General features: G+C 52.7%; 10 protein-coding genes across 10 annotated transcripts; 5 read left to right on the top strand and 5 right to left on the bottom strand.

The window, feature by feature from the left end:
• Positions 1-4,430: 4,430 nt before the first annotated feature.
• DACRYDRAFT_14862 (uncharacterized protein) lies at positions 4,431-4,872 on the top strand (the record flags this gene model as incomplete). Its single annotated transcript, XM_040771057.1, has 2 exons — positions 4,431-4,638; positions 4,691-4,872. The coding sequence occupies 2 exons, from the start codon at positions 4,431-4,433 to the stop codon at positions 4,870-4,872; spliced, it is 390 nt and encodes a 129-aa protein (XP_040630772.1).
• Positions 4,873-5,599: 727 nt separating this feature from the next.
• DACRYDRAFT_94067 (oligosaccharyl transferase STT3 subunit) lies at positions 5,600-8,465 on the top strand (the record flags this gene model as incomplete). Its single annotated transcript, XM_040777195.1, has 11 exons — positions 5,600-5,751; positions 5,804-5,821; positions 5,873-5,909; positions 5,960-6,159; positions 6,210-6,439; positions 6,490-6,675; positions 6,726-6,933; positions 6,986-7,740; positions 7,788-8,073; positions 8,121-8,209; positions 8,260-8,465. The coding sequence occupies 11 exons, from the start codon at positions 5,600-5,602 to the stop codon at positions 8,415-8,417; spliced, it is 2,319 nt and encodes a 772-aa protein (XP_040630771.1). The 3' UTR covers positions 8,418-8,465.
• Positions 8,466-8,525: 60 nt separating this feature from the next.
• Positions 8,526-9,926, bottom strand: DACRYDRAFT_77677 (uncharacterized protein; the record flags this gene model as incomplete). Its single annotated transcript, XM_040776282.1, has 4 exons — positions 9,583-9,926; positions 9,028-9,534; positions 8,857-8,977; positions 8,526-8,802 (listed from the first exon to the last, which is right to left on the bottom strand). The coding sequence occupies exons 1-4, from the start codon at positions 9,884-9,886 to the stop codon at positions 8,526-8,528; spliced, it is 1,209 nt and encodes a 402-aa protein (XP_040630770.1). The 5' UTR covers positions 9,887-9,926.
• A 177-nt stretch (positions 9,927-10,103) lies between these two features.
• Positions 10,104-11,634, bottom strand: DACRYDRAFT_77675 (DHS-like NAD/FAD-binding domain-containing protein; the record flags this gene model as incomplete). The annotated part of the gene is made up of 9 exons (XM_040776281.1): positions 10,104-10,278; positions 10,339-10,551; positions 10,606-10,664; positions 10,718-10,801; positions 10,852-10,983; positions 11,028-11,232; positions 11,280-11,323; positions 11,371-11,380; positions 11,426-11,634. The coding sequence occupies 9 exons, from the start codon at positions 11,632-11,634 to the stop codon at positions 10,185-10,187; spliced, it is 1,050 nt and encodes a 349-aa protein (XP_040630769.1). The 3' UTR covers positions 10,104-10,184.
• A 552-nt stretch (positions 11,635-12,186) lies between these two features.
• On the top strand, positions 12,187-13,609 carry DACRYDRAFT_115180 (uncharacterized protein). The gene has a single exon (XM_040769946.1). It carries the CDS (start codon positions 12,541-12,543, stop codon positions 13,549-13,551), a length of 1,011 nt encoding a protein of 336 aa, XP_040630768.1. The 5' UTR covers positions 12,187-12,540; the 3' UTR covers positions 13,552-13,609.
• Positions 13,610-13,798: 189 nt separating this feature from the next.
• On the bottom strand, positions 13,799-15,057 carry DACRYDRAFT_115179 (uncharacterized protein; the record flags this gene model as incomplete). Its single annotated transcript, XM_040769945.1, has 4 exons — positions 13,799-13,923; positions 13,971-14,462; positions 14,517-14,762; positions 14,818-15,057. 4 exons carry the CDS (start codon positions 15,055-15,057, stop codon positions 13,906-13,908), a joined length of 996 nt encoding a protein of 331 aa, XP_040630767.1. The 3' UTR covers positions 13,799-13,905.
• A 288-nt stretch (positions 15,058-15,345) lies between these two features.
• DACRYDRAFT_106029 (uncharacterized protein) lies at positions 15,346-15,857 on the bottom strand (the record flags this gene model as incomplete). Its single annotated transcript, XM_040768186.1, has 2 exons — positions 15,346-15,716; positions 15,764-15,857. 2 exons carry the CDS (start codon positions 15,855-15,857, stop codon positions 15,346-15,348), a joined length of 465 nt encoding a protein of 154 aa, XP_040630766.1.
• A 237-nt stretch (positions 15,858-16,094) lies between these two features.
• Positions 16,095-16,935, top strand: DACRYDRAFT_49062 (vps28 protein; the record flags this gene model as incomplete). Its single annotated transcript, XM_040774879.1, has 4 exons — positions 16,095-16,255; positions 16,316-16,418; positions 16,483-16,800; positions 16,861-16,935. 4 exons carry the CDS (start codon positions 16,095-16,097, stop codon positions 16,933-16,935), a joined length of 657 nt encoding a protein of 218 aa, XP_040630765.1.
• A 119-nt stretch (positions 16,936-17,054) lies between these two features.
• Positions 17,055-18,272, bottom strand: DACRYDRAFT_21289 (uncharacterized protein; the record flags this gene model as incomplete). The annotated part of the gene is made up of 3 exons (XM_040772327.1): positions 17,710-18,272; positions 17,494-17,654; positions 17,055-17,442 (listed from the first exon to the last, which is right to left on the bottom strand). Coding segments are annotated over exons 1-3 (838 nt in total), but the record flags the coding sequence as incomplete, so codon positions are not given.
• Positions 18,273-18,726: 454 nt separating this feature from the next.
• Positions 18,727-20,961, top strand: DACRYDRAFT_106026 (uncharacterized protein; the record flags this gene model as incomplete). The annotated part of the gene is made up of 3 exons (XM_040768185.1): positions 18,727-18,992; positions 19,039-19,122; positions 19,167-20,961. The coding sequence occupies 3 exons, from the start codon at positions 18,727-18,729 to the stop codon at positions 20,959-20,961; spliced, it is 2,145 nt and encodes a 714-aa protein (XP_040630763.1).
• Between the last annotated feature and the right edge of the window lie 107 nt (positions 20,962-21,068).

The raw sequence follows: 21,068 nt of genomic DNA, 5'->3' as shown, positions 1-21,068 counted from the left end.
CCTGTGTTGCCTTAACAACAGGTCATGGAGACCAAATTCCTCAGCAGGACAATCATCCTCTTCCTTCTCATCTGGGGGTATCCTGGTGAGTATGGCGTGAATGCCATCATCATACAGGACATCATTGTCTTCCACTACTTCATGTGTGGCATGATGCATGCTCTTATGTAGTGGGCAAACATTTGCCCAATGACCCATCTTGTTACATAAGTAACAAGACAGACTACCCCCAGGCAAGGGTGGCTTTGGCCTGCCATCAATAGGACAAACTATGTCCTTCCTGGCATTCCCAGTTGTACCAGGAATTGCAGCCTTCTTCCCACTCCCAGTAGGAGTGGGATCTTTGTGGGGAGTAACTCCCCTATCAAACAAGTGGCCCCTAGAAGGGCCTGCCCCAGCTCTAGGTGTCTCAGGATGCCTATACTCACTTTGTACTGGTTGATACAATTGGTAAGTCTGAGGAGTTGCTCTCCTCATAGGCAAGGAATTGCCATATGATCCCAGACTGGGGAATGTACTCCGGGACATATTCTTATATGCCTGTAGTCCCTGCAACAGGTCAAGTCCTCTTTCTGACTCTATTGCTCACAAGTATAAAGCATCAAAAGTGCTTGTATCAATGTCATATTCCAACTCTAGCACTTTTGTGCTAATATCCTTGGCCAAACCAAAGAGGAACCTCCTCTTTACTTGGAAGTCATTAGGATGCTTGTGCATCTTACCCATAATGGAAAATAACTTTCCTTTGTACACTTCTACAGTGTCTTTTCTTTGTACCAAGGAATCAAAAGCAGAGTATGCTTTCATCATTTCTTCCGAAGAGAAGAATCTTCCATACATTCCCCACATCATTTGGGAGAATGTCCATTCTTCTCTAGGCCAGTGGCCTAAATCTATATTTTGCTCAACCCAATGGTGAGCTTCACCAGTCACATATTGACTGGTATAAGTGATTTGCTAATCACTGCAAGTGGGGCCAGTTGCCCTGGCTGCACAAAATGTGCAAACTAACATTGTGAGAAATTCAATGAATTTCTCTACATCAGATTCACCTCCATAAGAGGTGTTCAAAGCCTTAGGCTTGAACCCAGTCTTCAATGGGGAAAGATGATTGGTTACCGGCACAGTTGCTGCATGTAACCACTTCTCGATCCTCCACATAGGAGTTGTTGGGATTGGCAATCCTGCAAGAAGATCAGTCTTACTCCTCAACATAGAGGATGGTGCAGATTCGCATGATGTGGACTTTTGGTTCTGTTGATAAGAACCACTAGTGTAATCTCCAAATGGAAATTTCAGTATGTATGGACCAGTTTGGTCCATATCAAAATGAATGTATGATGAGGACTCTTTCCTCATTTCCATATGTGGAGGACTTCTCAAATGAACCTCCTCAGTAACTGCATTGTCCTTTATGGATGCTCTTTCTGAACCCACTCTAGGTTCATCTTCCCTCAACAGGAGTCACAAATGCAGCAAATTGCCCTCTTCCCTCAATGGGAGTTGCAAATGCAGTGTATTGCCCTCTTCCCTTGATGGGAGTTGCAAATGCAGTGAGCTGGGCAATGTTTGTATTCCCAATCCAGTGGGCAAACTTTCTCTTGGCTCAATAATAGGAGTCATTCTGTTCAATTGGACAGAAAGCAATTGCTTGCCCATCTCATTGTACATATGAGCATTAACCAGATTGCAGTTTGCAAGCAGATGATACTGTGTAATCAAGCACTGAGAAATGTCAGCAATTTCGAGCATTTGGCTCAACTCAGAGAAGGGATCTGCCTCTTCTCTGGATTCTAATGAATTGTCATTAAGATTGTTTCATCTGTTACCAGACAAATCCATTCCTGCATTACAGGAGTCAGCATTAGACCCACTTGGTCTACTTGGGGGATCAGCTGTCCCATGAACTTTCCTACACTTCTATTGGAAGTGTTGTTGGTCAAGTTATCCTTGTCCAATTGCATATTGGAATCCTCTGTTTCCATTTGCTCCCTAGGAGCGCTGGGACCAGCAGCCTGATCCCTGTATGCTGGGTTCAGTTGAAGGGGACTCCAATTTGAGTTTCACCCAGGCTCAGAAAAGCTCAAAGAGCCTTGTGTGGTTGTGGGTGTACCTACAATCCCAGGTCCCGAGGCTTTAGGACCAACCTTGGTCTTCCGGGGATGTTCCCATTCCACCATATCTTTGTTGGTCTCCGTTATACAGAGACCAAGATCTAACACGGAGCAGTTTTCACTCTAGTCTCTAATATACTCTGATTGTAGGAGTAGTGCAAAAAAAGTGAAAGGGCTTACAATGCCCTTTTGCTCCCAATAGTACACTAAACAAATGTATTACTAGCCAGTAGTAATACAACGGGTATACTAAAGAAAGATAAGAGAAAAGGGTGGCCTACAGCCACCCGCTATGTGTAAGTCCATCGGACAATCCGATCACCCTAGAGGCAGTGTTACCGTATATGGTAAGTATGGGGATATCTACGTATCCCTTACACTAGGAGATGACACAGAATTCGAAAGTCAGCAGCATCTTTTGCTGACGAGGACTGTTCGACGTACAAACGGTTACACCGGCATTATTCAGGTCTAGGAAGGTGGTTGCCAAGGCTTCCTTTGATTCATCCTTTAAATCAGTGCTCCGCAGCGAGAGTATTCTCAACGTCCGGCTTACCGCCATGGCTTGAGTGAAGTTCACATTTCCAACTCCATCCCCGGGAATGATGGCGGGAGCGTACACAGTTTCCGATGCAAATTGTTGCAGAACAGGGAAATGATATCGAATCTGAGATAGAGAGAAATCCGACTTGGATATTGTGATGTAATCGCCAACGATAGCTAAAGGAGCACCCAGCACCGTAGCAACATGTTGAGATCCGTAGAAGTTCCAATCCGGTCTGACAATTCCGATGAATATGAAAGACCGGATCAATGAAAACCTTACAGCATTCCGAAATAGATACCGTTGCGTTGCATTCCTGTCGATGGTAATCCCAGGGTCGCTCGCGCTCCTAGAACAGGTTGCGTCGAAGTTGATGCATTCTGGGGGGATGCAGTGGAAGTCGTCCCAGAGGCAACGCTGGATGTGTACTCCATAATCGACGTCGATTTCGAACTCGTCTGTGTGGTGCCACCAAATAAAGCGGCATTGGCTTGCCTCGGCACTATTGTTGCTTCTGCGGTCGCGGGGTACAAGATGATACAGATGAACAAAAGATACAATAGAGTCAACACGCTTCGCGTAATCCAGGTCGCACCATACCACCGCTTCATCATCAAGACGGCAGTGGATCCGGAGCGTCTAACAGGGCAAAGACCGTTGAACAATATGAGTCAAGACAGTGAGCGAAGCCGTCATTTCGCTGCCCAGGTATAGTCGCAACATTAACATTCTGTGACGACATCGGCGAGATGAGCGCCCCCGAAGGACAGGCTTCGAAATGCTGCGCTGGGCACGTGCCGTGGAGCGCTAAATTTTTGCGGCGCGTCACGCATAACATCCGGTGAACCCATCCACCACAACGATCCCTCTGTCGCACTTGAGCTAGATTTCCGGTTACGGAGGATACTACTATCCCAACCTATGATCTCAAACCGGCCGGGTATGCGCGACGTCGTGACTCGACGCGTCGCGATCCTCAGTCACTATACATATATATGAGAGCTCGGATCTCCACGGAGCTGCTTCTTTCTTTGCCCCAGCTACGGCTTTATTCGTCTCAGGGGCTATTCAACATGCTGTGTTCTCAACAGAAGATGCTGCAAAAGGCAAACAGCATGCCACCTGTGCCTTATGGGCGCTAATTGCACCGCGAGAGCGAGCGCCGAGCCCCACGAACATGCCTGATTCGGAAGAAAAAGCGATGCGAAAGGCCTAGGGTTCTCCACATTCCTTGGGCACCGTTTGTCAATCAGAAATCGAGGAAGCCGTTCACATCCGGGAACGTGGCTGTTATCTCCTGCCTGAATCAGGATCTTGGCTGGAGCCTCTTTGTCTGATGACCGTCGGTGATTGTGCCGTCAGATAGACAGACGCGGTACGGCGGTCGATCCAGGCTCTGAAGCCGTACTGCTCGGACGCGCTGATGCTAGAATCACGGATCCTACAACGACGTTTTCCTCAGCTACATTCCCCGTCGGGTGTCGAACTACAGGATTCCACCGCCCATCCCATGGTGGCCAAGGATGGAGTCCGGTCTGAGACCAGAGCAAACCTTCATCACCTCATGGACAAATCCGCTCGACGCCACATTTGCGTATTTAAGCCACCTTGCCAAGTACTATGGGTCGACCACCTTCAACACAGTCTCTGTCCTGGTTTTGCCTACTCCTAGTCTCGGGTTTACTCTATTGACCCACTCTATTCTACTCTACACACAATTTGTTCGATACCCCTCTACTTCAACTCTTATCTTCTTCAATAATCCGACAGTCATGGCTCGTCCTGCCCCGAATGCCAATGGTCTTCCTTTCACTCAAGCCCTGATCTCGTCCATGATCATCGACGAGCTACCAGCAGACAGAGGTGTTCCACCCGCTGCGGATATGCATAATTGGGCAGTTGGTACATATAAGCGAATCGACCAGGCGATCAATGTATCGAAGCTCGTCTTTCGAATCGAGCAAGAATGGCTTCAGAATCGTGTGTTTGTTCTGCATGTGCCCTAGACCCCTCAGCTGACGAGGAATCCTAGTGATTCGGAACCAAGCCGATAACAATGCCAAAGCTCGTCTGGACGCAATGGTCGTTTTGCAAGGGATCGCGAAAGACCTGGCCGAGCTTACGACACTCAAGGCACGCCTCCGCCTCTGGGAGCTTTTTCGGGAAGAAAACCCGCCTGTTGCCGCCGCTGGCTTCCGTCGCTCTCAGTCTTGAGTTTGAGGCTGGTGATTCACACTCGTTTTCATAATGCCTCTCTTTAAGAAGCACAATACACAATACAATTATCGCACACTCCCTGTTCATATCATTCCAACCTATCTATCACATACACCACTAGTAGTAATCACCATGCGCATTTATCTATGTGCTTGTCATCGTCTGCTGGCATCGGTTACTTGCGGCTTGTAGAAAAGTCGGAAACGAAGAAAGGGCACCTCTTTACACGAGGCTCCGGAAACAGTGGTAACGAGGCATGTGGAAAGTGCTTCAATAGATTTTGCTTCCTTATGTGCTGACATGCTAGCACAAAGAATGGATAAACTTGCTTCAACATTATACCCTGTTGAACTTCTTTACGTAGATCCATGTCCCCAAAGGGAAATAGCACCTGCCTTGCCACCGTCACGACACTCCTGCCTCTCACTGGCACGATGACTGCTATGTATGTATGCGTGCAGTCACAATGGGTCACCCTTTCGGGATGCCGGGGAAATATTATTATCAAAGACAAACAAACGTCAAACAGTCGGCTGCATGAGACTGGTTTCCGCATCTGGCCCAACATTTCCGAGATGGGCCTCGGAGTCCAGGGTTGCTATTATTAACGTGCACGTGACCTTCCCTTCCACGACCGACTTGCCTCCGTAGCTTCGCCTTGTCTAGGGTTTCGTGTGAGCGCGGCACATCGACACCAAAAGCTGCCAGTACGACGTGGACGGCCATGACCATCCTAAAACTACCCACTTTCGCTCCATCAACTCTCACAAATGCCGCGTCGCTCATTCGTATTCTTGCGCTGGCATTTATTGCCGGCGCTGCCATCTCTTCCCGTCTCTTTGCCGTCATAAACTTCGAGAGCATCATCCATGAATTGTATGTGCATACACACCTCTGCAGGCGACACTCGGCTGACAAGAGTCTAAAGCGACCCATGGTTCAATTAGTGCGTTTGAATGGTCTAAAATCTGATAGATAAACTGAACGCAGACTTCAGCCGTGCAACACGAGTGCTCGCTTCTCAGGGCTTCACGGTGGGGTTCGATACCTGTGTTCGGAGACATCGTTCTAAATATCGAAACAGGAATTCTGGAACTGGTTTGATCCCACAGCATGGTATCCGTTAGGCCGAGTTGTTGGGGGCACAATATATCCTGGTCTGATGGCAACCTCTGGTGTCATCTACAATATCCTTCATGCACTGCACTTGCCCGTTGACATCCGCAATGTATGCGTGCTGCTCGCGCCAGGCTTTAGCGGTTTGACAGCGTGGGCCACGTATATGTACGTATTGACCTCCGTAAACCCGAGACATATTCATTCAACCTTCACAGGTTGACCAAGGAGTTAAAAGATGAATCTGCTGGACTGCTTGCTGCCATCTTCATCGGCATTGCTCCTGGATATATATCGCGTTCTGTTGCTGGGTCGTATGACAATGAAGCCATTGCCATCTTCCTGCTCATGATCACCTTCTATATTTGGATCAGAGCGCTGAAAGATGGCAGTGTCCTGTATGGGACCCTTGCCGCTGTATTCTACTTTTACATGGTTGCAGCTTGGGGTAAGCTTAATCATTGCTATTATATGACCTGTGTTATTCATGCACACTAGGTGGATACGCGTTCATTACGAATATGATTCCTCTGCATGCTTTCGTGCTTCTTTTGATGGGCCGCTTCTCCCATCGCTTATACTCCGCTTATTCGGCTTGGTATGCCGTTGGCACACTTGCCAGCATGCAAGTCCCTTTCGTTGGCTTCCAACCTGTGCTCACCAGTGAGCATATGGCGGCCCTTGGTGTGTGACATACATTGATGACCACAGCCTTGATGTTGATGAAGGCTCAGGTGTATTTGGTCTTCTTCAGCTCGTGGCTTTCGTTGAGACTATCAGGAACCTTCTGGCATCTAAGCAATTCCAGTTGATGCTACGCTGGTTCCTCATCGCCGCTGGAGTGGCCGGTGGACTCATTATCGTTGGACTCACAGTGACGAAGACCATTGCGCCATGGACTGGTCGTTTCTATTCGTTATGGGACACCGGCTATGCCAAAAAGTACGTATGATGCGACAGCTTAGAAACAGAATTCTCTAACATAGAGCAACAGGTACATCCCGATCATCGCCTCTGTCAGCGAACATCAGCCAACTGCTTGGCCAGCGTTCTTCATGGATCTTCACATGCTCATCTTCCTATTCCCTGCCGGCGTGGTTCTTTGTTTCAAGGAATTGCGTGAAGAACACGTTTTTGTGATTATCTACTCCGTGATGGCTTCGTATTTTGCAGGAGTCATGGTTCGGCTTATGCTTACTCTCACCCCGGTTGTTTGTATGACCGCAGCCATCGCTTTGTCCTCCTTGCTCGACACATATCTCAACGTGGATGAACCGGCTAACCCAGACGCTAATGGAGTAAAAGAAACGGCCACTTCTGGTGCGGAAACTCCTGTGGATGGGACTATATCAAAGAAGAAGAAAAAGGGAGTGGCTGCTGCTGCTGCTGCGGCCGCCGTCACCCCGTCTATCGCCACGAAGGCGAAAGGACGGTCATCAGCCGAGAATGGCATCTTCGGTATCGACACTCGCATCTTGGTAATCGGAAATGCAATCTTCATGCTGGTCATGTTCGTGTTACACTGCACTTGGGTGACTTCTACCGCCTATTCCTCACCTTCCGTCGTATTGGCCTCGCGTCGGCCCGACGGATCACAAAATATCATTGATGACTTCCGAGAGGCGTACTATTGGCTTCGTCAGAACACGCCACAGGATTCTGTGGTGATGAGTTGGTGGGATTACGGATATCAGATTGCTGGGATGGCGGATCGCCCCACTCTTGTTGACAACAATACTTGGAACAACAGTGAGTCATCCTTCATTGTGCTATTACCTTCATTCACCATTACACAGCCCACATTGCTACTGTTGGCAAGGCAATGTCGTCTCCCGAGGAGATATCATATCCTATCCTGCGCAAGCATGATGTTGATTACATCCTCGTCATTTTTGGTGGCCTGATTGGGTATTCGGGTGATGACGTCAATAAGTTCCTGTGGATGGTCCGTATCGCTCAAGGTGTTTGGCCGGACGAAATAAAGGAGTCCAATTACTTCACACCACGGGGCGAATACAAGGTGGACGATCAAGCAAGCGAAGCGATGAAGAACAGCTTGATGTACAAGATGAGTTATTACCGGTGCGTTGTAACCTCCTGTCTTGTCTGTGTTGGCTCATATGTCAAAGATTCAACGACCTCTTTTCTGGTGCTCCCGCTTTCGACCGAGTCCGGAACCAGCAGATGCCCAAGGAGGGACCAAAGTTGGACTACATTGGTGTGTACAGATACATAGTGCTATGGTTCTGCCACTGATCGCGTCCACAGAGGAAGCATTCACATCGGAAAACTGGATTGTGCGGATTTACAAGGTGAAGAAGGAAGATCCGCTGGGACGAGATCTGAAAACCGCCCACGCTTTTGATGGTGGCAAAAGGCGCAAGCCTTCCAAGCCGATCTCACGGAGAAAGGCGCTGGCTGCGTAGCATGAGCATACTGGTAATATAGAATGCAATTATATCCATACCCAGAGCCCTCCCCACAGAACGAAAGATACAAACAGATACAAGATACTCAAAGATGAGATAAAGGCCTTACGCAGTCACTGTTCCATTCGGGAATTGATAATCCTCCACCGTCTGCAGCATGTCGTCGCTTTTGACGCGCTCCTCGATGGCGTTCCTAATCCGCCTTTCCCACACCCTCCACCACTGTTGTAAACTTAATGGTTGCACGCCTTGGGCGGTCCAAACGTTGTACGTCCATCCCTCGCCAGCGACAGCCCACTTCCCTCCACCAGTTGGCCAGCAGAACTTGTACAACAGGATGAACGGATAGATGAACAATACCCACAGGATAACCTTGACAGCGCTGTACGGTCGTCAGCAGGGCAATATAGTATGACAAGGAACGCAGATAACATACGTGATAGAGAGCATACGTGCGAACTTAGAATCACGTCTGATGAATATCCGAGTTCCGCTCTGGGGGAAAGTTACTTGCACCATCCCATGATAGAAGGCATTTTGCGCTGTTCTCTGGATCACTGCAAGGGCTGATGAGTCTCCCTCAGTAGTGCTTGACAGCACTACTCACTTCTCTCAAGCTCCTGAAGATCCCAGCCATAAATCTCCTTCTTGTACTCAAACTCCTTGAGCACCTTCGGACTCGCGCAGAACTCGTCGGCCCACTCCCTCACCGTCCTCGTCCCCTTCGCACTGACAGTCTTCCAGCTCCACGGTGTCTGTCCCCTCCTCTTCCTCTCCGCACGCCATGCCATCCGCTCGTATAGTCCAGTAACACTCGCAGCCTTCTTCTTCCCTGCAACCAGTGTCTCGCGATACATTTCGCCCCTGAAGGCGGGCTCATCGTCCGGGCTGGTGAAGAACTCTGGCGGAGGGTTAAGCAGCTTTGCGAGATCGATACGGAACGAGAAATCAGTGACAGTGTCGTGTCGTGGTGTGCGGTTGATCCGCTCTCTTCCCTGTGCGTCCCGGTGCACCGTCTCGACGTATGTCGTGCTAGAGTGTGTGCCGACGATCCGGATCTCCATCGTAGGGCGCACACTGCTCTGAAAGAGCAAGAAACGATAGAGCGCCTCGCCTGTGAGCAGGGTTAGCCATCGCTACCTCCTGGTGTCAATCTGCTTGCCATCTTCGTTCAGATGCGGATCATGGGAGACGATGTTCCCCGATTGCATGACAGTGTACTGCGGCCTGTAGATATCGAATTGCGGCGGTGCCTCGCCTGGCTCTACACCCGCAGGCAACAACGACGTGCTCGATGATACCATGTCAATTGCGCCCTCGTGCACTGGCAGCGAAGGCCCAGCATCATACTCCGGCGGTGGTGCAGGGTCGTTGTCGTGCTCATTATCGCTGTACCGTGCAAAGGGGTTCGCCGTCGCACGCGGGGGAGGTCCAGCCTTAGAAGTGGGGTCGTCGATGAGGACCATCTTTTGTCAAGAGTAAAGCTATCCTAGTCACCAACAAGCGGTGTATATGTCAGAAAAGAGGAGTGAGGGCGCAGGAGCTGCGCTGCAGTCTCCCATCCTTTCCCAAGTGTCTTCAAGGGACCGGCACGGTCGGAGATGAAACACTTGCTTTCCCGGACGCGGCGCAGCGGCAACGACGTGGGCAGCCACGTCGACGACAAAGTCTAATTTCTATAGTGGGTAATTGCATTATTGTTACAGTGTAATGCTGGCAGTAAATGCCATTGTAACATGATGCATGAATCTAGCGGCCTACTCGTTATCCTGCGCCACGATCGCCCGTCTTGGCCGCTCGCACAACACCGGACGTGAGCAGTGTTCTCAGAACAGGATCAGTCTGTGCTTCAGTCGCACTGGGAAAACGGCATCAATCACTTCACTCCATCAATGTACAATATCAATGACCAACTCACCACAGTGCCTGCGCCACGTTCCGTATCACATCACCCGCCGGCAACTCGATCTTTTCCACTGCCGGGAGACTGTCCGCCCGAGTCGGGCCGACGTTCAGCAGCAGCACAGGCTTGTCTAGCCCGAGGGCGTGCCGTATGAGGCGGAAGGCAGAGTATGTGGCCATGGTTGTGCCGACGATGAGCATGCGTGATGCTTCTTCTACAAGACGATACCTGGGAAAAAGGGATGACTTAGCGACTGTTGTGGTGGGACGAACTTGTCCGTACGATTGGTCCTTCAGAGGCTCGTGGATGGATTCCCCGAAGAAAGTCACGTTCGGCTTGATCTGCGTTGACATGTCAGCGCGAGTGCACGCTCCTGCGAAAAGGGAGGACATACAACAGTCTCATTCACACCGTCTGCGGCACACCGCTCACATGGCGGGATGTTGAATGAGGCAAAGTCCATACCTTCTACCTCGACCTACTCATGAACAATAAGCACCGTAAACAAAAGGCAAGTTCATAACCCACATCACCATCCGGGTTCCTTCTCAGCTCTCTACCCACTTTCTCCGCCAGCGGTTGCCAGAGCGGATTGAGAGCCTCCAATCGTTCCTGATAGCTGTCCCGATCCCATGTATGTCCGTGCTTACAGTGAACGATCTATCCTCATGAGCGCCTTCCTAAAAGTCAGCGCATACACTTACGAAAAGCGTGCCGTGTAGCTCCAATATCCTGCGTCTTACCTCCTCGCTCGGGCTCGCTTTCTTGTGCAGTCCATCGACGTTCTGCGTGATTAACGATCTGCAGTGACCTGTATGCTGCAGGGCTGCAAGCGAGTAGTGGATGGGGTTGGGTAGGGCGTCCCGGACGGGTGGGTAGCCGAGGTATGAACGAGACCAGTACCGTTGTCTTCATGCATATTGAGCAACGAAAGGGCAAGGAAGATCGTGACATACCTGAAGAGGTGCCCGGTTGGCGTGGGGTCGACGAGTTCTTGATACTTGGAGTCGTCAGCGTACCAAGAAGACCGCACAACCACAGACTCACGAAAATCGGTCTACAATCAATCAGTACCTCCTCTCTCTCTCCACACTTCACTCACTTATAATTCGGATTCAAATACCGCCCATCGTGTCCTCTATACGCTCTAATCCCACTGTCCACACTGACACCTGCACCAGTAAGGACAACCGCGTTGCCTGGTGAGAGGAAGGCGGAGACGCGCTCGACTGCTTGAGGGATAGGGATGGGTGGAGACGACGGGAGAGGGGAGAGAGACTTGGGTATCCCGGGCACGGACAGCTTGACCATCCCTCTACGCCGACGGTGAGGGCGCCCTCGACGACGAGCTCGTTGACTGGTTCCAGATCACGTGCTTATTAGCTGAGTCAGCGGGTCGTCGTCGGCATGAGCCGAGTTCTTCGTTCTTTGCAGTTGACCAACCTGCCAACGGCAGACAACCGGAGCACTTCCATCTTGACCCATACTTTACGTGGCCATTGCGGACAGTATCAGACCTGACGTTTCCTTCAGAGGAGTAGGCTCAAACGTGCACAATTGCGGACATTCACCATTTCGACTCGTTGATGCCAGCATGTCCCCATCGGCGGAAGGCCGCTTGCCAATTCCTGCATTTGCCGCTCTCTCGCCTCCTCATTACTGGCTCATGTGACGGTCTGAGGCACCGGCTGATGGCCGCATGCGGCAACGGGTGATGATGCCGTCGGAGTTCGGGTGTAACAGTACCCAGGGACTGGCGATTGGATGTGCCCCCACCCTGGTGACACGCCGGCGAAAGGACGGCGTAGGAATCTGCCAGTGTGTTCATCATCATCTGCGTTGCGTACACTCATTTGTCTTTTGTCCCTCCTGAGCATCAGCCGTTGAGTGGCTGGTAATTGGAGCGCTATTGTCCAGGCAATTCCTCCATCACAACTCACTCGAACGTGGTCGTGCCAAGCCGAGTTGTGACAATAAAAGGGTATATTCTCTGGACAACAATAACCTGCTTCTTCCGAGGAAAACAATAACTCAGGGTCTGCCGTTGCTGGCCGTGCTCGGGAATGGCCTAAATCGAGTAAGAAGGCTGTGCTTTGTATGGAATCTACAAGAAAGCTAGAAAAGAAGCGGGATCAAATGCCCTCTTGACTTCTTTTGTTGTGGATTGAAGTACCGCCACGTGGGAACCAAGGACTTGGCCTTCGCCAGCCATACAGCATGCAAATGCGACCGCAGCCTTCGTGGGCATCCTTCGGGAGCGACAGCACGCCAGATGAAGAAGCGGATGACCACAGCTCTACAGGCGATTCGTTCGACAGCGATTTGATGGATCGGCATATCCGCACGGCCTCGACCGAGTTTACGGGGTTCATCCCCTCCACCGGTGACAGGAATGGGCCTCTTCCCGCCACGGGTACAGCGTACATGCCCCCTAAGCCAAAGAGCGTCAAAGGCGCGGAGACGTTCCCTGAGCCGGCAGCACCGAAGCACCTTCTTCCGGAGATGAAGGCGCAGGCACCTCGCCCCCATGGCTCTTCCCGCCGCCGACAGGCTAACTGCCCGGTAGCCGCTCCTCCAGGCGTCGACCCAGTGGAGCAAGCGAGGATCGACTTCATCCGCAAGGCGCTGCCCCCCTCTGCCCCCCCAACGCGGCGCAGCTCCATCCCGGGGAAAGAGCAAACACCCCCCACGCGGACAGTAGGCAAACGCGACACCTTGAGAGCAGACTTCCACCTGCCCCCTCGGGCATCATTCGAGTCCCGCGCTTCTTCCCGCGCGGAGTCCTCCTGTCCCTCGCTATCCAAGAGCCAGTCGAGCTCCTCGGCCTCCTCCCTCTCCCCGAGCTCGGCAGGATCGTCAGCGAACGATCTTTCCTCCTCCAAGCCCACCGCACCTATGCAAGGGTCAGCGCCATTCAAGCTCTCCCACGCGAGCGTGAAAGAAGGCCGCCGCGTCTCCCAGCCATTCGCTTTCCTCTCCCGTTCGTCTCCCCCAGTAGCAGGGGCGAAGAAACCTTCTGGCCCACCAACCATACAGCCCAAGGGCGTTCCTCCCACCCACGGGCCGTCCAAGTCAGCGTCCAGCACCAGCCTGAGAGCGCGGTTTAACAGCTTTGAGCGCGGTGCGGTCACCCCTGTGCCCCCGGTCGACGCCGCAAGCCTGGTGGGGAAGAACAACGTCATGAGCAAGGGGCTGGGTAGGTTCTTCAAGCGCAGCAACAAGAACTGATCTTCCAGCGAGCCAGAATCGCAAAGTCGACCGAGGTCGACCAAATCTAGACAATCCGAATCAGCATGTTCCCGGTATTTTTCTCACGCTTCTTGTCCTGTCCTTCCTTGTGTTTCTTACGCCCCAACCGTTGTATTCCAGCGATCACACGATCCACTGTAAACCACCAGCTACCAGCCTCTCTCCTTCGGTTCTTGTCGTTCTTTGGTCCCTCTGAGATTCTCTGTTCGCTTTCGCACTTTGGCTGGGCATTCAGATATCATCCATTGATTGGGTGGTCGTTCTCCATACATGAGCAAATCCTTGTAAGTAGTACAGAATGCAATCGTTTTCCTCTCAACCCATCGTATGCGCTCATGAAGCAATCAAGACCTGTGCCCCGTCAGCAAGAGTGCAAGGACAAACAAGGACAAACTTACAGCAGACGGTGTAAGCCCGAGCTCTCGCAACGTCCGACGCATATCCGCTTGGGTAAACGTCTTGCGTGGGAAATGCGTGCTGAGCGTAACACGATCCGCGTCGAAGGCCAAGTTCTGGGCAGCAATAAACTCCGCTACTTCGCTCAGCGGCGCATCACTCGACAAGGTGGTGGTGTACGGTCCTCCGTTCGCAAGCCGAATCTGCAAACGCGTTTCAGGGTAATCCTTGCTTTTCATCCCCATGCTTGCGCTTGCGCTCGCAGCAGCAGGAGCGGGGGCAGCGTGCTCCGCTCCAGCCTCGGCATCGTACACCTTCCCCTCGCGCAGCGCTTTCTCCCTCGCGGACTTCTCAGCCCGCGCACGCCTGTCAGCCTCGATCTGCGCCTTCACAGCTGCTTTCGCCTTGGCGTCTTCGATCTTGTCCCTCCGCGCCTGTTCAGCAGCCTTGATCGTCTCCTTCGCGCGTAACTCTTCCTTAATATACCCCGCATCCTGTCACACGCACATCAACGCCCGAGCACCACCACCAAGAATAAATCAGCACACCCTTCCGGCCTTACGCCTAATGTCCTCATTCTTCCTCTGGTCCTCAGCGTCAACCTTATCCTTCACCTTCCGCTTCTCCGCCATCCTCTCCCTCAGCTCCTGCAGCTTCACCTTCTTCTCCTCCTCAGTAAGCGGCTTGATCTCCTCTGTGCTTTCCTCAAACTGGTCATGCCCCGATTTCTCGGCATGATAGTTCGCCAGAGCGGTGTTCTTGAATATCTTTCCGCATTCGCTGCATTTGATGCTCTGTCCACAGCTCAATGTTAAGCCCGTCCTGAGATTCACAACGGGAATACTGTACCTTGGCCTCAGCACCCGTACTAGCAGCAATAGCTGTTGCCTCGTCATCCTCGTCATCATCCTCGGGCTGAGCAGCCCCCTTCCCCGGAATGACAGCAGTAAGATCCGGCACAGGGTCATCCTGGTGCTGCTCGAGATGGTCAAGCGCAGGCTGGAGACCGGCGTTGGAGGTCGCTTTGAGTGCCCAGTCGACGCGCTCTGGGGCAAAGCCAAAGGAGAGGAGCGTCTCCCTGTCCGACATGATGGACTTGTGTTAGGATGGTGTGAAGGTGGGGTTACAAGGTCAATGTCGGTGTACAGTATGCGCTGTGAACGCGTGATGAACAGGTAATGCTTCCGCAACGCTTCTTCGGCGCTTCGGAATGAAGAACAAGCGGGTTTGTACAATGTTAATATTGTTAGAATGCATAAATAATTCTTATGCTAGTAACTGTATCTTGCTATACAACATTCGCAGTCGAATAAAGGTTACACAGTTAATCAGCGCACACGTCTACACCAACCACCCTGCTCTCCACTTCAACCAATCTCATCCCGAGCTAGCCTTCCTCTCCCCAGTCAAAATACTCCTCCCCTCAGCCTTCAGCTCCTCCTTACCCAACGCCCCGCCACGAAAGATCTTGGCAAACCCCTGCACCTTCTCCTTGAACGTGGGGGCATTCTCGTCCTTCTCAAGTACGCGCGCGGAGACTCCGGGAACTTTGGCAAAGTGTCCGTCAGTGGATTGACGGCCGGGGGTGGGGGGGTTGGTGGGGGAGGTAGGGGAGGTAGGGGAGGTGGAGGAGGGGAGAGGTTCGGATTCGGAGGTCCGCGCCCCTTCGGTGGAAGTGGAAGTGGGCACTGGTGCGTTGTCTCCAAGACCGGGGTTAGCGGTATCAGCAGCCTGGTTCACCTGCGCCCCTGAAGAATCATGAGCCTGTTAGGCTGCAGACAAAAGGGAGTCTTACCCTGCTCACTGCGACCTTCCTCGCGGGCACTCTCAAACGCGGGTGCGGTCGTCTCCCCCAACGGGGTAGGCTCAACTTGCAAGCTGGTCGCCATTACTCGTAGTTATCGAACGGTGTGTGTGCTGGTGATGATGGCAGTGGTGGTGATGGTGGTCGTGCTGTACGACGTTGACCGACTAACATGTTGTGCTTGGTATATAAGTAGCATAAAGAGAGAAGCTTGACGTCATCGACAGTGACAAGCCTTCTTATCAGTCAAAGTTTGCTTACGTAACCCTTCCCCCAGTCACTCCCCTCAAGGTGTTCCCTTCCACTGTCAACAATGTCGACCATGTCCCTCCCCCACGCCCTCAACCTAGATGAAGAAGTCCGGCTCTACACCACCAATTCCCAACGGGAGAAGGTCGAGTCCATGTCCACCCTCTTTGGTATCATAGTCGCACTCGACTACCTCGAGCGGGCCTATGTGCGGGACTCCATTACAGCTTCTCAGTACGTCTTATCCTACTTCTAAGAACTTCTTTTATGAGAATGGGACACTGATGAGAAAAGGTATACGCCGGCGTGTATGAAGCTTTTGGCGCAGTATAAGACGATGTTGAAGCTTATTCCTGAAGAAGTGCCAAGCTTGGAAGCGTTCATGCGACGATACAACGTACGTGCGCGTCCCCTTCCCTCTTTTCCCCCCAGTGCCAGTATTATATAACATACATGCGCAGATGGACTTCCCTGCCGCAGCGCACCGCCTCGCCCTAGGTCTCCCAGCAACGACCGAGCACTCCGCCGCTTCGTCCAGCTCCAGCTCCCCCCAGCGAGTAGCCGAAACGACACAAAATTTCATCACGTTCATGGACGCCCTCCGGCTCGAGATGCGGGCCAAGGATCAGCTCCATCCGCTCCTTACTGAGCTTATGGACGGGTATTCGAAGTTTGAGGGCAGCCAGGCTTGGGAGGGAAGGGCCAAGATCGTCGGGTGGTTGATTGTCCTTAATGGGATGAAAGCGAGTGAGGTGTTGAGTGATGAGCAGGTTAGGCAGGTGCGTGCGGCTATGTTTGGATGGGAGGGCCGTTTGTGCGTTGGGGCTGACGTGACACAGATGCTGTTCGATATCGAGCGCGCGTATAACGAGTTCTTCCGGTCTTTGAGTGGGAAGAGCGCACCGATCACTTAGATTTGGCGTGGGAGCGTTCATGTTTGGTCACTATTTCTAGGGCTTTGGTCGTGGTAGATGGACGTCATCATTGTGTGGCCATCTCTGGTGTGTAGTAGATGGAGATCATTGTATTATATCTAGCAATGCACGTGTACGGGTATCATGAAACATCCAGCACCACACTCAACGCCACCAATACCTCACCTGTCTACACCCTACCCAGGAGAATCACCACCTCTCCCTCCTCATCCTATCCAGATCCCCAGCACCCAACGCTCTCCCCCCTCTGGGGCTCCTCCGGCCCTCGAAAGCCCTCAACGGACTCTCAGGATTCATAGGATTCAGCGGGTCCGAGAGGTCCGCGCTGCGTAGGGTGCTTGCCAACGAGCTGGAAAAAGAGACGGAGGAGGGGAGCGAGCTGGACCTTAGGGAGTGGGGAGAGCGGGAGAAAGAGAGGCTTGAGGATCGAGAGAGGGAGGATCTGGATGGGGAGAAGAAGGGAGATGAAGACGTTTGCGGTAGGTCCTGTAGGAGGTCAGTTTCGCCTGCTGTGAGGAAGGGGGGGGGGGGACATACGGATAGGGAACGCTCAATTAGCTTCCTATGGGCTGGGCTGAGGCTGCTCGGCTTGTATGAGGGGACTGTACCTGCCAGAGGCTCGGAGAGGGGAGGGGGGTAGGAGAGTGTATATGCTGATTCGGCGATGTTCGCAAGGAGGGAGAGGAGTAGAAGTCGTTCTACAACATCCTGCATCAGCATGGTCATATACGACGATAGATAGAAGTAACATACTCAGTACCATCTCCGTCCCCTCTCCGGCAAGATTCCCCACCACTTCCCATAGGAGCCCCCAGATCCCGAGGTACCACGCCACGCCTACGATGCTCAGGGCTACGAAGTTGTTGCGCAGTGTTACACGGGCTATGGATGCGGGTGGACGGGAGGTGCGCCAGCACCAGGGTTGGAGGGCGTAGGCTGCTATGTGTAGAGGTGTGAGAGGGGCAGGGGAAGTGTTGGTAGAAGGGGAGGAGGAGGCATTAGTAGGCGCTGGTGGGGGTGGGACGGGCTTGACCACTTGTGCACCTGGTGGGGCAACAGGTAGAGCCACGGGCTGGGCAGGAGGAAGCGAGAGGTAGGTGGGAACTGTATTGCCTACAGGTGCCGAAAGTGGTGGATACTGTGCTGTACCAACAGCACTTGGAGGAGGTAAGAATGGCTGAGGTTGAGCGGGTGGTGGTGGTGGATGAGCATGCGGATGAGCAACAGAAGCGACAAAGGCAGCCATCCTATGTTCTATCTGCTGTATCTTAGCCTTCGTTGTCGACGCTGTTGATAACGGTGAATCTGCTACTTCGCCGCTTAGGAGCTGTTCGACGGAGTAGGCCGACATTGAGGTGAACGAGTGACTAGGAAATGGGTGGCGAACACGAAAGGTCGAGGAGGACGTGATGAGTTGGGCGCTGAAGTTGATCCCGTAAAGTTGGAGCGGAGCCGAAGATATCCCGTAGGATGAATACGATTGCAATTTGTTGTGTTCACTAAGTTTACTCCTTTGCTTCTCTTTTCAATCTACGTTTAAAACGTTGACTGCTCATGGCTTGATTGTGTTGTTAGCTGGAAATCTGCTTCTTTGAAAATACTAGTCTGCAATCTGGCTCTGTTGGTGCACACAACTGGGGCTCATCTGGGCGTCAACTAATGCCGCATATACTCTGGCTACCCGCATATATGATATTGCAGCGCTCATTCTAGTCATAGTATCCGATATAGTCACATCTGTGCTTTATTTTCCTCAATATCACGCACATTATGCCGAGTACACACCCATCCCCGAACGCCCTAACGGTGCAATCCCCCTCTGAGCCGGAGTACTTCCCCTCCCTCTTCTCCTTCGAGCAGTATATGCTCTCCCCCTCCCCTCTCCCTCCTGCCCTTCCTCTGCGTTCTCGACCTACTTCATCAGAACCTGCAGGAAAGCTAGTAATATGCCACGACATGGCTGGCAACTACCCCAAAGACCAATGGGCGCCTATGTGGTCCTTCCCCTGGTGGAGCAAGGCGGATGTGTTCATCTAGTGCGTCTCTCCTCCCTTCCCTCGCTGCCCATCTCACACCCCAAAGTTTCAGCCATTACCGTGTAGGGTCACCCCCGAGAGCATGGATAAACGCCGGGCATCGACAGGGCTGCCAAGTGCTCGGTGTCTTGTCCGTCCTTCCTCTCCCTTCTCTCGCCAGCTCATCCCTCTCAGGATATTCGAACCCGGAAACGGGGAGGAAGACCAATATCGCCTCTTTCTTACCCCGCAAAAGACGCTGGAAACGAAGTACGCCGACTTGCTTGTTGAGTTAGCCCGGCAGAGGGGGTTTGACGGCTGGCTTGTCAACCTCGAGCTGAGATACTATTCACACGTCTCACTCCTCGTCAAATGGCTAGAATATCTTACCACCCGTGCTCGACACATACTGGGAGAAAAGAGCTGTATAATGTGGTTCGATTCAATTACAACCTGGGGATGGCGATCTCACCAGAACACGCTGACGCACTTGAACGCACCCTTCTTCCAAGCAGCAAACATGCTCCACACGAACTACTGGTACACCCCATCCAAGATCCGCGCTGCGGAGACCTATCTCTCCGGCCCTGGGGGGCGGCTAGCACAGGACGTCGCTTTCGGGATTGACATGTGGGGGAGGAGGACGTTCAAGGGGGGGGGATACAGGGCCTGCCTGGCACTGGACGAAATTCGGCCCCAAGGGAGGAAGTTCAGCACCTCTCTGTTCGCGCCAGCTTGGCTCTGGGAGAGCGGGGAGCTTTACCCCGCCTCAGGGAACACGAGACAGGATTGGTGGGACCGGGAAACCCTTTTCTGGGTAGGACGAAGCACGCCCGTGGAGGAAGAGCGAAACCTAAAGCGGCTCAATACGGACAAGAGCAAACAGCTCCAGAAGGGAGAACGCTTCCAGCCCATAAGTCGGTATTTCCCTCCCAAGCCACTGGCATTACCGGTAGGGACGACCTTCTCCCTCGGCCTGGGGGAGTCGTTTAACGTCCACGGAGAGCGGGTACTCGACTCCCCATGGTCCGACCACGAGCTTGTAGCTCCTCTTCCTGGGTCGGCGATGCCTGCCAGTCTTGGGAGAGACATGAGTACGGGAACAGTGGCTTTGCTGACAGGGGAAGTGGTCGAAGACCCCGAGCTGGCTTGGTTCGGAGCACATTGTTTTCGGCTTTCGCTGCCAGAGGACGTTGAAGGAGGAAGAGGAAGGTACTTCGCTCCGCTGTTCCCGGTAGTTTGCGATGGGGAAGGAGAGGGGTGTGTCCTTGTGGCCGAGGTGACTTGGACGACTGGCACCTGCACCCCCCCCTCCCCCTCCCCCTCTCACCTGATGGGATGGTCCGCCTCCGCCTCGGACACCCCTCTGAGTACCGAATGCGTCCCCGTCTCGTCCCGGGACGGCAAAGTACAGTGGAACAAGACCACGACCGTCTTCCCGAACCTGCAGGGGCTCGTCAACTTCGGTATTGTAGTTGACTTTGGACAACCTGGCGCTCTTTTCCTCGGAGCGGTTCATATCAGACGCGCTGTCCTCTTCCCCCCAATCGGCCAAACACCAGCTTACGTCACTCCAAGACTCTATTGCGACAGCCCACGATTCTCGTTCTCCGACGGCGAGGACTGCGGGGTCTTCACATGGAGGACAAGGATGGGCACTCCTCCCGAAGCGAGCAGGAGCGAAGAAGAGCCCGTCCTGCGAGAAATCACCGTCTCTGTCCATGGGTTTGATGCATCTTCTGAGAGGTTATGCTGGGGCACGACATCTCTCGACTGTTGGGGTTTCTCTTGGACAGAGCTGGAGGCACGGCGGACACTGCAAGAGCTGGAGGAGAAGGGAGGTTGGGTCGAGATCACTGTACGGTTGATCGACTGGTCCGGGTACTGGTTGGAGGGAGCACGATGTGCTCTGAGAGTTTTGCTTATGGGCCGCAAAGTACTCGATGACTCGTTTAACGAGTTCAACGAGCGGGATCGCATTGTAATCTAGCATAATGTAGCCATATGGATACTGTCCGGTCTTCTACCCAGACACGCACACTGGAATCACCTGACATATGTCACATTTTCCAAGATCACAGTACAGGAACAAGGCGA

The sequence above is a fragment of the Dacryopinax primogenitus genome (assembly GCF_000292625.1).
Source record: "Dacryopinax primogenitus strain DJM-731 SS1 chromosome Unknown DACRYscaffold_5, whole genome shotgun sequence".
Taxonomy (NCBI): Eukaryota; Fungi; Basidiomycota; class Dacrymycetes; order Dacrymycetales; family Dacrymycetaceae; genus Dacryopinax; species Dacryopinax primogenitus.
Note: the sequence above shows the minus strand (reverse complement) of the source record. Positions and strands in the feature narration are given on the sequence as shown.

Coding starts and splice junctions, on each gene's coding strand:
- DACRYDRAFT_115180 (XM_040769946.1), top strand. CDS start 12,541: ATGCAAATGCGACCGCAGCCTTCGTGGGCATCCTTCGGGAGCGACAGC.